This window comes from Phalaenopsis equestris, unplaced genomic scaffold (genome assembly GCF_001263595.1).
Source record: "Phalaenopsis equestris unplaced genomic scaffold, ASM126359v1 Scaffold000090, whole genome shotgun sequence".
Taxonomy (NCBI): Eukaryota; Viridiplantae; Streptophyta; class Magnoliopsida; order Asparagales; family Orchidaceae; genus Phalaenopsis; species Phalaenopsis equestris.
This window is the reverse complement of record NW_018164532.1, coordinates 1,173,826-1,191,190: the sequence shown is the minus strand read 5'-3', so window position 1 is coordinate 1,191,190 and position 17,365 is coordinate 1,173,826. Positions and strand designations below refer to the sequence as shown.

The window sequence follows — 17,365 nt, the reverse complement described above, 5'->3', positions numbered from 1 at the left end:
CAGCTGATTATGAATCTTACTAATTATTCCCAACCAGAAAAAATAAATAAAAAATCATTCCTAAATAATTCCATTATTATTGACAAATATCTAAGATTTATACTTTAATTATCACATTCCTAATATTTGATTTTTTTTCATGTTTATATATTGTGATAGTTATGTAGGTTTCAAATATTAATAATTCAAAATATAAAACACATTTTCAAAAGCAATTACAGATTCGTGATATTCGTATAATCTATAAATCAACTTCAATAAATTATTATTATTTAACATGTATTTTAAAGCATATATGAATCTCCAAGTAATTTTTGGGCAATAAATATTCAAACTCGGATTAAAAGTCGTCCATAATTTCAATGTTAGCAAACTCGCGGTCAAACTAACCGGCTCGATGAGACGGAACCAGCGATACAAAATTAGTCTAATTCGAATCAATCAAGCCCAGATCAAATCGTCAAATCACTTTTTTAAGTTTTTTCAGTGCATGATTGGAAAGTTAAAATGGATTTCAATCTAACAAGGTTAAGTTGAATCTTGCATATCAGCGAGACGAATCCAACAAGCCCGAGATAGATCAATTTGGACATCACTAAGACACTTATATATTCACAAAATATTGTTCCATCAAGGAAATCTCTCTGAGGTTGTCCAATGAACTAGTATGAATTTCATCCTTTATTTGCAAATAGGATGAGATTTGTATAAACTTGCCCTGCCCAACATATGAAGAAAGCGAATAGTTGAACAACTCAATCCAACGTGGGTGTTTTATCCAAATCTATCATTTCAACCGTGAATAGAGTCGGATTCTGAGAGGTGGAAAAGGAGAGCGATAGAAAGAGAGAGGGGGTTGCTCTGTTGGGGAACAAATAGGGGTGGTTCTTGGGCTCAACAATCACTTTTATTCCACACTATTTTTTGTTACATATGAGGGAGAAAGGGAGTAGGCTCCCTAAATGAGGGGGAGAGAGAGTCCTAAAAGGAACTCTTTTACACCCAAGGGGTCTTCTATATATGGAGAGAAGAGAGGAAGGGGGGTTGGGGTGCGAGAGAGAAGAAATTACATTTACATGTATGTCCCTGTTTAAAAGGGAGCGGTGAGGGGTAATCTCGTTTTTATTCATCCTCGCTAATGATTGGTTGGCCAAAGCTGTCATTCTACTCGGAGGTATTACATGTATGTCCTGTTTAAAAGGGAGCGGTGAGGGGTAATCTAGTTTTTATTCATCCTCGCTAACGATTGGTTGGCCAAAGCTGTCATTCTACTCGGAGGTTGTGGCCGGGTAGCAATGGCCAGCCCGACGGTCATACAACTCTCGGTTCATCTCTGGTGGCTGATTCTTCTATTTGATGAGGTGTATTTTTGGGTTATATACGAAATCCCTAATTTTTTCAATTTTTTGAGACGAAATTGTGATAAAAATGTAAAAATCATTAGTGCATAAAATATCATTTATTGGGCTTATATTTAAACTCTTAACAATCCTCTTGCTAGCTCTTTAGTGAATAAGTCTTTTTGGAAAAATAATCACTGATTAATGTCTACATTTTTAGAGAATATGATCACTCTTCCTTTATGGATTTTTGGATAATAAAGATTCTCAAATTTCAATATCGCTTCTTACCCATTTTTATTATCCTTGTTGGAACAACGTCTTCGACGGGCCTCTCATTACGTCAGGTCTTGGGCGTTATTATCATTGCCTTTGCAGTGGTAAATGTTGAAACTTGCTAATGGTGTGATTTGCGTCGTACCCCTTTATGGATCTTGTCGCTCCATAGCAAGGAACCGCCTCCATAGCTTCTTCGAACTTGAGCTTTAAGAGTCAGTTTTTTGAGATTTCTTGAGGGGGGAGAAGGAGCTTTGTTTGCTCATCACGGATGAGCGACTTAAGTAAAGATATAAATCTTTGGAGTGCTCGTCCCGGAGAAGAGACTAAGAAAGCTATTTTTATTTTTATTTTGCAATGTTCTCCCGGAGGGAGGTGGGGCTTAAAAAGAATTCCTTAACTCTCCCTAGAGAGGGGGCTTATTATGAAAAAATAGCGTCAATAAAATGAAAAATTGAATCGAAAAAAATCACAAAACAAAAAACAATGAAACACACAGATTTACGTGGTTCGAAAAATTGCCTACGTCCATGGAGTTGTGGAGTTGCAGAAGATTTTAAGATTTTATTAGCTTGAGGAATTACACCATCGAGTGTCTTGACGTTTACAATAAAAAGTTTTCTCTCTTCTTCTCTTTTCTCTGTATTTCTAAACCGAGAGCTACACTGAGGAAGATGCTTGGGAAACCAGATGCTTGGGAAATCAGACGTTTCAGAGAGCTTCCATCGATCATACGACGTTTAATGGACATTTGAGTGCCTTAATGATGTCAAAATTAAATGATATTGGGCTTGTTGGATTTATCTTGTCGAGCCGCTTGATTTGAGTATAAACTTGTCATATTTGACAGCCGTTTGACTTTCCAAATGTGTTTGGAAATCTTCCAATGGTGGTTTAATGACTTGATCTGAGCTTGATTTGACTTGGATTGGACTAGGGCTGTAAACGAGCCGAGCTTGAGCAAGCTCAGGCTGGGCTCGTGTTCGGCTCGTTCGAAATAGCTCGTGTTCAAAATTGGCTCGTGAACAGTGTGTTCGTGTTCGACTCGATTTAAATATTCGTGTTCGTGTTCGACTCGAAATTGACCCGTTAAACTAAAATTGAGAAAAATAGATGTAAAGTGTGAGATTCGAACCTGAATCAAATATATACAAAATAAGACACTAACCACATTGCCAAAGTTATATAATTTTTTTTTCGTGTCATTTCAAGCAGAACACGAGCGAACAAACTGTTGTTCGTGTTCGGCTCGTTTACATTTTGAGCTTAAAAATTTTTTTGTGTTTGCGTGTTCGAGCCGAACACGAGCTGTTCACGAACAACGAGCCAAATTAACAGTTCTATATTGGACTAATTTTTATATCACTATGTCCGTCTCATCGAGCCGGTGAGTTTGACTATAAGTTTGCTGAAATCAGAGTTCTAGATGACTTTTTATCAAGATTTGAACGTTTTTTTATTCAAAATATCGTCTCGAGATCCATGTCATGTTCCAAGATTCATGCAAGATGATAAAAAATTATTGGTGCCGTATCAATTTATAAATTATATTAATAGAATCATTTCATTCAGATTGATCCTACATGAATTTTATTTTCATGATAATTTTCACATTTAAAAACTAAGGTCTATTATAAGATGCTTCCAATCATTTTTTGCGGGCAACACTTCATGCATTAAATTTTAAAATCTATAACTTGGGTAAACATATTTTGACCAACAATTTCAAAATTACATGTCAAACAAACTTAAATTTGAAGGTTTGTTAGATTAAAAAAAAATACCCAATGGTCATGCATGTGCTCTTGACTCGGTTCTCCGGCGGGACATCTGCTCGTTATCAATAATAACAGAAAAGAGAGCATCGAATTTATTTGACCTTCAAACGAACGGTCCTTATTGACCCCACAGATATCAATGCGATCTGACGGCTCATATTTCCCATAGTGCATTTTTAGTCAGATCTGTATAACAACCAGGTCAAACGGTCAATTAATTTGCTCCTCCTCTCCTCTGCTATTTCCGTTTCCTCTTCCCTTCTGCTGCTCCTCGCCGGCGAAGATTAGATAAGGAAAATAAACCCCCTTTGCTTCTCTAGGAAAGGAGTTCTCGCAAGTGATATGAGGGATTTTCTGCCTGCCTACTATCCCATACTTCGGTTTCGGTAAAACCTAATTCTCGATAGCTATGACATCTTCGTCATCTTCCATGAACCCTTCGTCTCCGGGACTGAAGACATACTTCAAGACTCCGGAAGGCCGATATAGGCTTCAGTATGAGAAGGCTCATCCTGCTGGCATTATTCACTATTCACATGGCAAATCAGTATCCCAGGTAGAGAGACAAGGGTTTCTTGTTTTTTCGTGGTGTCATGTGTCAAGGTTTTGATCTGTAGTTTGAATTTTCAGCTGACGATCGCGCACCTTAAGGAAAAACAAGCGCTACAGGAGCCTAGCGCGCCTTCCACGCCGGTCTCCGGGGGTGTGGTAAAGTCGGCCGCGGCTAGGCTTTTTGTTGGTGTTAATGGAAGCAAGGCATTCTCGTTTGGTGGATCGAATGGCGGGAGCAAGACAGTCTCTGGGGCCGGCAGGTTTGGAGGGACGTTTGGGGCTTCTGCTGGATCCGGGGGCTCTATTTCTGCAGCAAATTACGATGGTAAAGGGACTTTTTTAATATTTAATGCCGGCGACTCGCTGTTCATCAGTGATCTGAATTCGCAGAACAAGGTTTACCATTCTTTCTCTCTGTCTCTTTTTTTTTCCTTCTGCTTATTTATCAAATTTCATTTGTTTTTAAGGGATTCTGTAATCTATTATTTTGACGATGGAATCCTTATAGGATCCAATCAAGTGTATTCATTTCAGCATTTCGATCCCTTTGTGTCATGCATTTGATACCGAGGCAAAAGATGGGCACGATTTACTTGTTGGGCTTCATTCTGGAGAGAGTGAGTTACTTCACATTAATTTCAGTCTATGTTGTTCCATGTTTGCCACTTTTGTATGTTTTTTTGGAAGATTTACATACATACAACACAATTCCTATGCATTTACATATCTAACACATATACTTCAATTTTTGCATTTATACCACCTTCCCTATGCATGAAAATGTATATTTCACTTTTTAAAAGTTAAAATGGTTTTGATTTGACATGAAAGATTTGTGTGGTATAAATGTAAGCAAATAATGTTTAGTTGTTAGATATGTAAATGCATATGAAATGGATAGGTATGTAGGTAAATGCCCCTATTACTTTTTGTTAATATTGAATGATTTTGTTGGCGATGCTTGCATACATCTCAAGTTTACACAGCATCGTTGAGGCAGCAATTACAGGATCCTGGCAAGAAGCTTGTGGGAGCTCAACATTATAATAAAGATGGTGCAATAAACAACAGGCATGTCTTTGCTTTTATGAAATATGCATAGAATAGCACGCAACTGATGGTGCCATGCATGATATTTTTAATTTGCTGGTGTTATTAAATTGTAGAGTTAATTGTTTGAATGGGTTAGTTTATTGAATAAATATTAATGAAGAATGTAAGTTTTATACTGTCACTGCATGTTTCTTATTTGTAACTAAGCTGCTGCAACTGCATGTAACTTATATGTTTTAATGAAAAAAGGAAAATTTACACACCTAGCACATAATTCTTATGTTTTTACATTCCTCATACCAAAACTTTAATATTCAGACACAAAGTTTGTTCTTTAAGCTTATGCATGAAAATGTGTATTTCACTCTTAAAAAGTGGTAATAGTATTATTTTTGACTTGATATTAAAGATTTGAGTACTGTGTGTGTGAACATGAAAGGTCAGGTGTGAGATATGTAAATATGTACGAATTTTGTGCTATGTATGTAAATATGGAAGTTTGCTCGTAACAAAACTGTGTTTGATACATGTGTTAGCTTTCTCATGTGATGAGAGATGGTCCTCAAAGCGAACTTTTATATACAATCATTAAATTTCTTCATGTTGTGGATTGTTTATGTCACTTTGCAGTCGCTGTACTTGTGTTGCATGGGTACCAGATGGCGATGGCAATTTTGTTTCTGCTCATGCTGATGGAAATCTATATGTGTATGGAAAAGTAAGTCATATAGCACAATTTTTTTTTATTACATGTCTTTTTAGGGGAATTTACATACATACCCCCAATTCTTATCTATTTACATAATTCACACCTAAATTTTTCTTTTACGATTTGTACCATCCAAATCTTTCATATCATGCAAAAAATACCACCATTTTAACTTTTAGAAAGTGGAATGCACTTTTTCATGCATATGTAAGATGATATGCATGTAAAATTGAAGCTTAGATGTTAAATATGTAAATACTTAGGAAATAAGTGCTATCTATGTAAATCTTTCTTTTTTCTTAATTTATGCTCATTTTATTTTTCTTTCCTGCTGCCTAGAATAAGGATGGGGCTATTGATCCATCATTTCCTGCTATCAAAGATCCAACTCAGTTTACTGTTACTCATGCACGATCTAGTAAGGTAACTTGGCAGTGGTTTTCTCCTTGTTTGCTTTAGCTATGTCTATATATATTGACTAGCATTTGTTACCAACTAGTTATTTGAGAAACTAGCGCCTCCTTCTCATTATTCTCAAGGCTACTATTGGTATGGCATCATTAATTTTTTTATGAAGGCTATCTGATGGCAAGAAGCAGTTGCTTCAGTTTACAATAGTTGTTTCTATACTAAAATGTGCATCCCTTCATTTGTCTTTTAATTAGGTCTTCTTCAGTAATGTTAGCTTGTTGTCACACACTGATATATTCAAGAAGTTGGCAAGGCAAACATGGGGCGGAAGATTCTAGAGAAGGCTGGAATGTAGGGTGCCATCCAGGGGGCTCTAGAAGATTCCACCCAATTCTAGAGAAAATAAGAAAGAAAGGCTCCAAGGAGAAATTAAGAATAATCTGGATTGTTCTAGGGCTATGTGTAGAATAAGAGAGGAATGTAGAACTCTCTAGAAACTAGAATAATTTAATGTATTCTAGAATATTCCATTAGGCTTGGAGGAGGTTATAAATAGGAGCTCCTCCCCTCATTTGTAATCACCCAAGCATTGAATCAAACCTAGATTGTTCTAGGGCTATGTGTAGAATAAGAGAGGAATGTAGAACTCTCTAGAAACTAGAATAATTTAATGTATTCTAGAAAATTTCATTAGGCTTGGAGGAGGTTATAAATAGGAGCTCCTCCCCTCATTTGTAATCACCCAAGCATTGAATCAAAGCATTTAAGTATTCAAGTGTGAAGTATTCCTTTCTCTCTACTATTCTTCTTAAGAGTGTTTGGTGCTCAAAAGTCCAGTGTTGTGATGGAGTCTGAAGCCACGAATGTGGAGTCATCTCAAGGGCGAGGCCGCTAAGTGCAAAGAGACTCCATTGCACCCAAGCCATATGGGAGGTCCAAGGAGATCATGCATGTCTTTGATTCACGTCTTGCTCGGATAGAGGGGGCAATGAATGACATGGAGGGCCAAGTAGAGAATCTTGGCCAAAGAGTTAATGGACTCGAGGAGGAGGACGTCACCATCCATTCAACGATCAAATGTATGATGCTCCAACTTGAAGAAACCTTAATAGGCCATATGGCTAAGTTGCAGGAAGATTTGTTGGGGAAGCTCCAAGAGATGCGAAGAGCCTATAAGAAGGAGATGAGGGACATGCGTGCTAGCTTGGAGAAGATGCGTGGAGACATTTTGCTGTGCAAGAGAGCACTAGCAACATCCACAAGCCATCTCACTTTCGAAACCAAGATGATTGAAGTTCCAAAACCTATGAGTTTTGGAGGGGTTCGCAGTGCGAAGGAAGTAGACAAATTCCTATGGGGACTAGAGCAATACTTTGGAGCGATGGGGATTACTGATGAAGATGCAAAAATACAATTTGCCTCTTTTTATCTCTCGTACATTGCTATGCTTTGGTGGAGAAGAAGAAAATGAGATGTAGAGAAAAGTTTGTGCTCCATTTCCACTTTCAATGACTTTAAGAGAGAGCTAAAGAGACAATTTTACCGCGTGCGAGGATGAGGCTCGAGCCCGGCTGAGAAGGCTTAAGCAAGAGGGTTTGATTCGAGACTATATCAAGGAGTTTACAAGCTTGGTTCTTGAAATCCCAGATATGTCAGACGAGGATGCTCTGTTTAACTTCATGGATGGGCTTCAACATCGGGCAAAGACTGAGCTCAGGAGGCGAGGAGTGCAAGATCTTGCCACTGCCATTGTGGTTGCTGAAAGCTTGGTTGATTATGTAATGGAGTCTAGAAAGCCTGAAGATAAGAAGAGTTGCGATGTCAAAGGTGGAGATGACATGGGCATAAACAAGGAGGAGAAACGCCTCGAATCAATTCCAACAAAGGCAAGAGACAAGGGGAAGACCAACAACAAGCCATATCAAAACCGCTGCTTTCTTTGTGAAGGACCTCATTGGGCATGAGATTGCCCTCAGAAGAAGACCCTCAACTCTCTTCTTGCAAGCCATAAGGAGGAAGAAGAGAGAGATAGGGAAAATGGCATGGATGCACACGTGGGATCCTTCAATTACTGAACGGGATGCAAACTCCGACAAAACCCCAAGGAAAGGGGTTGCTCTTTGTAGAGATGACAATAGGAGGGAAGACCACTAGGGCAATGGTGGATACATGTGATTCCCACAACTTCATCTTTAGCGAGGAAGCAAAGAGGTTGGGGTTGCAGATGACTAAAGGAGGGGGCTCCATTAAAGTCGTCAACTCAGCAGAGATGCCAATCGACAAAGTAGCTAAGGGAGTCAAGACCAACATTGGGGCATGGTCAGGTACTCTAGATTTCTTTGTCATTCCTTTGGATGATTACAAAGTTGTGGGAATGAACTTCTTGGAGCAAGCAAGAGCATTTCCAATGCCATTTGCCAATAGCCTGTGCATCACGGAAGGGAGTCAAGCCTGCTCAGTACTGATGATGAGGTTAAGCAAGCAAGGATCCAAATCGCTATCGGCAATCCAACTCAAGGATGACATTGCACAGGAGGCAAGGGATAAGCCGCCGACCAGCAAGACGTGCGGCATGACACCACTCTCCCATAACACAAGGGGAAACCAAAGTTTTCCAAAACTGGGGGCGAACCAAAAAGGCAGTTTCAAAGGTGCAGGGGAAGCTACAATGAGTGCATTGCGAGTTTAAGTAGGGGAGAGTGCCGCGCACCGATATATTCAAGAAGTTGGCAAGGCAAACATGGGGCAGAAGATTCTAGAGAAGGCTGGAATGTAGGGTGCCATCTAGGGGGCTCTAGAAGATTCCACCCAATTCTAGGGAAAATAAGAAAGAAAGGCTCCAAGGAGAAATTAAGAAAAACCTAGAATGTTCTAGGGCTATGTGTGTAATAAGAGAGGAATGTAGAACTCTCTAGAAACTAGAATAATTTAATGCATTCTAGATATTCCATTAGGCTTGGAGGAGGCTATAAATAGGAGCTCCTCCCCTCATTTGTAATCACCCAAACATTGAATCAAAACATTCAAGTATTCAAGTGTGAAGTATTCCTTTCTATCTACTATTCTTCTTAAGAGTGTTTAGTACTCAAAAGTCTAGTGTTGTGAGGTGTAAGGTTGATTTAGTGCTAAGAAAGAGCGCTAAAGCCGCACGGGTGACTTGAGGAAAGTTAGTCCGTGATGTTAGTCCGTGACATTGTGCTGTAGTGTTTTTCCATCTGAATTTGTTGATAGATGAACTTGTTTGATAAAAACTATTGTGATAGTAATTTGAATTAGTTACATGACCAAAGCAGATATGCTCAGCACATAACAAATCATATGTATTTATTTTTAGCATATGGTAATTCTATTGCTGTTAATGAATGCAAGATTGATGATTAATATTTGCGTGTCTATGAATTAAATCAAAACTTGAATGCTATACGATTATACTAAATTAATGAAGTAATGATATATGCTATTTTCTTAAATAAAAATGATTTCTATAACATCCATTCATGACAAGTCAAGAAAGAGAGAAGGGAAAGGGAAAACCTATGTTTTTAATGACCGATATAAGAAAGATACATTCAAAGAAAAACCTCCGCATATAATGTGATCTCGCACTTAGCCATTGTCATGTTTTGATATTCAACCTCAGAAGTTGACATGGAAATGACACAAAGACTTTGCCCAATTTGCATTATTGTCGATCACTTGATTATTTCCTTTACATTCACCTAACATGCTTTGACCTAGTATCTTGTTGTATATGAGAATACAAATGAAATAAATTAAATGAATAACTCATGGAGATTGCATAAATCAGGGGACTTGATTTGATCAATATTGTCCATTAGAATACATCCGTTTTAATGGCCTTGCAGCCTAAAATGCATGCTTCCTCTAATATGCCTAATACATACTTTCTTTGAGAAATAAGAACAATACTACTCAAGCAAGTCACCTCAATGCCTGTAAAATATCTGAGTTTGCTTGAATCTATTGTTTGAAAATAATTGGAGTCTGATAGTTTAACCAATTAATACTATCTTGATCACATGATTTGACATCCATGCATACTCTACAAAATGGATACTTTGATAATGAGAAAGGTGCCAATAGAAAATAAGTTGATCCACCTCACTACAGTTTGTACAAAAAATTTAAACAGTTTGTGTTGAGCATGGAGGAAGATAGTTTTAATGTTTAAGTTGTAAATGAGCCTTGTGACGTACAATAACTACGTGTAAAAACAAGTAAACGTAATCTTGCCCCCATAGTTTCGAGATAACGTTGCTCATAAAGTGATAATTCAGGCAATCAAGGCCAACTTTGATAGTATAACCAATGAAAACTAATAGTATATTAACGAAGTGTCAATGAAACCAATTCTCTAGTACAACTATATTGTAATGCATGTATATTTTCTATCACTGCTTGATGCCACCTTTGATGAAAAGGCATTATATGTTATTTTTGGAATGAAAATGGAAGATAAGGTTAAAACATAGACATAGTAGGGTGAAAGTAGACAATGATAACCCATAAAATTATATAGGATGAGATTTACGAGCAAAAGAGTGCCTCCTTTTTTAAAAGCAATATGTTCTAAGTGAGCAGGAGGCATGGTCATGATTGGTAATGGCATTGGAGTAGGAGGTGAGTTGTCTATCTTCTTTAGTTTGAACAAGAATACAACATCAAGAGCGATGATGATCAGGTAGACAATTAGAGGCCAACGCATGTTTAGGTTCAGAGGAGGCCTAAGCAGGGAGCCAAAAGTTTATAAAAAATGACATCAGGCTCAACATGATACAAACAATAATTGTAGTTTCTCATTGAGAGGTAACATATGCTAAAGTAAAGCAACAATTAGTGTCTGAAGAATAATGTGCTTATCCTTTCTAATGTTGATAGTTGACTTGCATATCCTTTCTAATGTTGATAGTTGCCGTAAAGCGATTGTTTATTTTTTTTTGGAGCTAGATTATGTACAAAATAGTACAACAAGGATGCAAAATAGAAGAAAATTTAAAGGTTGGCAATCATAATTAAGCAATGATTTTGCATTTAATCTTCTCATTTTACTAAGCTTGAAAATATGAAAATCAATGAAGGATGTCATCCGAAGACTTGAATTTTTTGTATGTATAAATTTAGAACTCTTGTATTGTCATTACATAAAATTTGAACAAGAACACTAAATTGTGCTTGAATACAACGTAGAATTGTTGAAAGATAAAGGACAAGTCAAATTAGTTATCACATAGAATAACGATGTGCCATGATAATATTAATAAATATAACGAAATAACTAAAATCGAGATTAGTGGACAATACTAGGGCCCCCAATGTCAGCGTATAAGTTAGAAGGAGATTCTTAATTGTGATTGGAAGTTCGAACATGTTTGTTTGCTTGAACTTGACTTTAGCCTAAGGATGGTAAGTAATTCAGTGATGCGAAGGTGGAAAGATGTGGAACCATCTTTTGAAGTTTGGGAATGTTTGAATGGTCCAAAAAAATATATTGACACATGCCACTAATTATGTAGGCACAATAAGATGATATAAGTTATCAATAAAGTTAGCCAAAAAAAAATTATGTTAGATGTCAAGTTTTTAATAGAAATCAAGTTTAGAATTTGTTCAAATACTTGAAGAACTCAACAGTCGAGCACGAAAGTATGTAGCTTGATCAGAGCCTTTAGGAATTTTTGTCGTTGTCTGGAAGCTAGGGTGATGATGCTGAGAGACAAATGGTTGAATTGGTTTGGGTAATCAAGGAAACTGGTGAAGGAATTAATTGGTTGTTTAATACTTGTAAAGATTCAACAATCTTTATCTAGACAAGTAAATAGTTATAGGAATCTAAGGGCATTAATATATAAGTAGAGCAGGTATGGACAACTATAGCAGCATGGTGGAAGGCCACGTGGAACATAAAAACTATTTCAAGGATGTATAATGCAATTACAATGCGTTTATTATAGGCAAGGCATTTTTCAAGTAATAACACATGATGCACAAAATAACTTTTGTAATTCGATTCATAAGAACTTTGATGGGTGACAAGATGTTTGTGTTGTGGATGAGACCGAAGATGGGCCATGCAAGTGCTAGTCTCTCGCTGAGCTTGCGAGTAGGCTCATTTTGAATTGTGTTTGCTAACCTGTGGTTCGGGTGAAGTTCAATTAAGTTTTGATTATGGCTCGATTGAAAGTCATGTTAGCTTGAGTAAAGTTCATGAACTAAATATAATATTTTAAATAATCATTATCATTATCATTATCTATGTGAGTTTATTTGAAATGTCTTTATGAAGATGAATTTTAATTTGTATTACTTATAAATGCGCAAGAGCTTATAAATATGCCATTTCATATGCTAAACAATTTGGAATAAATATATATGTATCAACATAAATTAAATCCACGAGCTGTCTAGATAAGCATGAAATTTTTAATTTTCTTAAAGTTGAAAATCCTATTAAAATTATGCATATTTGAACACCAATTAGAATCCAATAAAGCTTTTTTTCATTCAATATTTTTAAATTTTAGATAACGAGAATTAAATTTTATCTTTTTTCATATCAAATATCTCTTATTTAAATGTCAAGCTTGTTGATGTTCTAAAACCATTAGGAGATGAACTTTGATTTTAACTATATGTATATTATTGTTAACTAAATTTTTTTGGTCTGTCTTAATTGATGGTTTTGAGTTTAGCCATGAAATTTTGATGCAGTTTATATGAGTTAATGTAACAAAATTTGCTTGAAATAGAGAAAAAATGAGTCAAGTGAGCATAGTTTGTTGTCATAACAACATAAAAATTTTCTTACACAGTTTAATATTGAGCATACAACTCGAGGATCACCTCCTTTTTTATAAAATGTCTATTGATGATGATGTTATAAGGGCACATAGTTTAAGGACAAATTTGTCTTTTGTACGTGTAAGGGCAATTTAGTATTTATTATTATTATTGTTGGGTATAAATAGGCTTGTTATGTCTAGGGTTAGGCAGATGCATGAAATTGAGTTGTGAGTCTTAGATCTAGGATTTGGGAGAGATTTTCTATCTCTCGAATTGTAGGAATTGGGAGAGATCGCCTACCTCTCGAATTGTAGGTGTTTATCTTCGTGTTCTTGTTGAGTTGTTTGGAATATTACAATAAAATTCGTGTTTGCCCTAGTTTATATGGAAACACATTTTGATTTTGACGTCGGATTATTTCAAATTGGTATCAGAGTTTAAAAGTTTCGGAATTGGATTGACAAAAGAGAGGATCAAGGGACGTGCGACTTACCTGACAACGACTTCAGCGTATAGAGCTTGTTGATCCGTCTTTGCGTACAGGCGCGGGCAAGGCGACGAAGGGATGGCGACTTACTGAGACCTGACGCTTCATCTGCTACGCACGGGGAAGGCTTTGAAGTGATGATCCCCACAATTTAAATCGTCGTACAGAGACCCGATAGAGTCGCGATCAAAGCTAACTGAGAAGGCAGCGCTAGGATTGCAGAAGGACAGAGTTCACTAGGAAGGAGATGACACAAAGTGATCATCCCGTGGGAAAGGATCGCGTTTTTTATTTGCGTCTTCGTGATTGCAGCACCCGGCTTCGATGAGAAGGAAAACAACTAATTATGCGAATCAAGGTTTTGTAGGGTGCTGACAGCAGGCAGTGTGCCTCGTGAGATACAATCAGTGATTCACGTTGCTGGTAAGCAACAACGGGAACACAACATACAGAATGACCAAGCCCCTCATTTTTTGAAAGCGTGAACTCAAAAATTCCGGAACTTTTAGTGGTTTGATTTGGAACACATTTTCTTTATATTCCTTTGTTGGATCACAGTTTTGCAGCACTGAACATTGAGATTTAACTATTTGGAGATCATCTTTCGTCTTTTGTGATCGAAAATTTTTCTAAGAAAAATAACAGTGAAGAAAGCAGATGATATGGAGAAGAAATTGGAGGAAGAGACGAGTCAAATAAAATTTGGGATGGAAGAAAGGTTCGCCACCATAGAGAAGTGGTTCTCATCTATGAAAAACTGACTGGAGGATCGATTTGAGAGTATGGGAGAAATTGGAGAGTTGCTAAAGAGACTTATTGAGATGCATTCCAAGAACTCATTGACAGCTGAATTTCCAAACGCTAACCTATGTTGCATGGACACAAATACGACTTGGGACATGGGACATGAGACACGCCTATTATTGAAAAAATATGACAAACACTTGTCAGACACATTTTTATAATAAAAATTATTAAAGATACACACACACAGATATATATATATATAATATAAAAAGCCTTACTTGCTCTCGCCTAGGATGCCAATAACAAGAGAAGAATTAATAACATTAACTTTCAAAAATTTAGATGCTCATAGATATATCTTCAACTTATGAAATACAAAATGCAAGCATAAGAACATCTATTATCTTGTATTACATTAAAATTTAACTCCGTTGTCGGTGAGAAGATAAAAAGAACGACACTGACTAGCGAGCCAATAGTAGTGAAGCTGAAGTAGCAAAGCCCTAGTGAGGCTCTCACTGGCGAAATCGCGAAGCTGAAGCAAACCAAAGGAAGGAGGAAGAATCGAGGAAGACGGCTGTCGGCGGGATCTTGGACTTGTAAAGCCGAAACAATAAAAAATAAAAGATAAAACCTAATAAGTATTAGGTAATAACTAGTAACTAATAGGTAATAAGTAATAAATTAATAAATGAGAGGTATCTACCTTAAATTTTAGGGTGTTTACATACACACCATCGAATTCTTATGTATTTATATATTTTACACCTAAAAGTTGTTTTTTATATTTATGCCACCCAAATATTTTATATCAAATCTAAATATTTAAATTAAATTAAATGAAATATTTCATTTTAATTTTTATACACATATGTAAGATGGCATATATGAAAAAATTAAAATTTTGATGTTAGATATGTGAGTACATAAGAATTGAGTGGTATGTATGCAAATCATTCCTAAATATTTCATTTTTTTAATTTTAATCTTAAATATATTTTAAGAATTTTTGTTATTCATTAATTTGGACACGCCTGTCCGACACACGTGTCCCCCATTTTTTTAATATTATTTAATTTAGACACTTCTATGCTGTTTGATATGTGTCTGAGCCATGCCGAAGCCGTGCCAGTGTCTGACCTTGCACAACTCTGTAATTAGGAGTTTCTGTGCAACATAGACTCTAACCAATGGTTGACTGGAGAATCTGTAGCAAGATCGAAAGGAAAAGAGATCAAATGTGAGGAATATGAGGAGGAAAACATTCACCATCACGAATGTCCTCTCAGAACTCTGATTAGGGGTGGGTTAGAGATTTCTGGTGTAGGCGGTTGGGCTGAAACATGGAGAAGGGATTATATTAGAGGTATGTAAGAGCATGAAGAAGAAGGGAGGGGATATGACTACGGTTGAAGGAATGAGTTTTACCCTCGATACATGGGGGGAAACAACGGAGGAAGAGGAAGAGGAAGTTGGGGCGAAGATGTTAGAGTTAAGAAGTTGAAGATGCCGATCTTCGAGGGGGAAGACTCACATGTGTTGGTGTATCAGGCAGAACGATACTCGTAGTGAATGAGTTAGATGGGGAGGAGAAACTCATGGACCTTAGCTTGGTGTTAGTGGAGGGAGACTACATACCCGATTTGTTTGTGGGATGAATTTAAAGATTATTTGTTGGAACGTTTCTGCGCCTTTCAGAAAGGAAACCTACATAAGCAATTATATGTCTTGACTTAGGAGGAACTGTCATGGAATATAGAAAGAGATTTGAACTATTGTTGGGACGACTGTGGGGGATTTCTGAATCAGGATGAAGAGGAATTTTATGAAGGGCTTAAAGACCGACATGCGGGCAACATTCTGACCATTAAGACCGCGGGGATTAAGAGAGATGATGGAGCTAGCCCAGATGGTGGAAGATAAGAACCAAATTAAGAATGTCAGCAGGAGCAACATGGATGGAGCATCGTACAGAACTGTTGCAACTACGACGATGCCAAAATTTCAGACAGTGGAAGTCCAGAGGGAGGCTACACGAGAGACGAATAATGGATCACGACCAGGAGTAACACTCAAGCGCATTACAGAGACAGATTCGGGAGAAGCGAGCTAAGGGGTTATGATTTCGGTATGATGATAAATTTACCCTATGACACTGTTGCAATGATCAAAGATTTCAAGTTCTCATAGTGCAAGATGAGGAAACAAAAAATAAAGAAATAGAGACTGCTGTGGTGGAGAGGAGGAACACTCCCATTTTTTCCTACCTTGAGGACAAGGTGTCTTTTGGGGCGAGGGGGAGTATTGTTACGAGGGCGCCCAACCTAAGGGCAAATTTGTCTTTCGTATGTCTAAGGATAATTTAGTCTTTTATTATTATTATTATTATTATTATTATTGGGTATAAATAAACTTGTTATGTCTAGGGTTAGATAGATGCATGAAATTGAGTTGTGAGCCTTAGATCTAGGGTTTGAGAGAGATTTCCTACCTCTCAAGTTGTAGGAATTGGGAAGAGATCGCCTACCTCTCGAATTGTAGGTGCTTTTCTTTGTGTTTTTTTTTGAGTTGTTTGGATTATTTGCTCTAGTTTCTGTGTAAATATGTTTAGATTTGACGTTGGGTCGTATTAGATGACAAGAACAGTCGGATAGACTTTCAAACCTTTTTGGTATTCTGTTAGGGCTTCTATATTTTTATCTCCATTTTGATTTCTAAACTCTTGATTGTAATTGATTTTGGAGGATGATAAAATTGAAAAAAAAAAAAAAAATCTGCATCTCTTGTAAATCTTCCCAACGAGGTATATCTTTTCCTTCCAAGATACTATTTGCATGAAATGCAAAAAAAGCTACGTTAAATTCAGTTATTCAATGCACATGTTTTTCCTGCCACTTGCTGCAGAATTTAAATGAGGTTTTGAAAAAAAAGGAAGGCTGATGGCTTTAACACGTCAATGGGCTTGACAGTGACATATCTGTCATTGGATATAATAAATGATGAATTGAATTCTATAATTTGAAATTGAAATAAATTAAATGGTAAAAGCTATAGTTGATTCCGAAACGTGTTCAATTGTGCACAACTTTAACAAGGTTTATGAATCGGAATTGCTAGGTCACAGACATAATGCAGAACATTAATTTATGATTAATTTGTAGCTGGCTTGACAATTGCTCGAATTTTATTCTACTCAAAATCAAATTGTCCT

General features: G+C 36.8%; 1 protein-coding gene across 2 annotated transcripts in view; it reads left to right on the top strand.

The window, feature by feature from the left end:
- Positions 1-3,604: 3,604 nt before the first annotated feature.
- LOC110020051 (probable alkaline/neutral invertase F) overlaps positions 3,605-17,365 on the top strand; it is a 47,298-nt gene continuing 33,537 nt past the window's right edge. For both annotated transcript variants that reach the window (XM_020718022.1, XM_020718021.1), the window contains exons 1-6: positions 3,605-3,950; positions 4,025-4,342; positions 4,455-4,563; positions 4,924-5,017; positions 5,630-5,717; positions 6,048-6,131. In XM_020718022.1, coding sequence (XP_020573681.1) covers positions 3,804-3,950; positions 4,025-4,342; positions 4,455-4,563; positions 4,924-5,017; positions 5,630-5,717; positions 6,048-6,131 — 840 coding nt within the window. In that variant the 5' untranslated portion in view covers positions 3,605-3,803. The remainder of the gene's footprint in view (positions 3,951-4,024; positions 4,343-4,454; positions 4,564-4,923; positions 5,018-5,629; positions 5,718-6,047; positions 6,132-17,365) is intronic.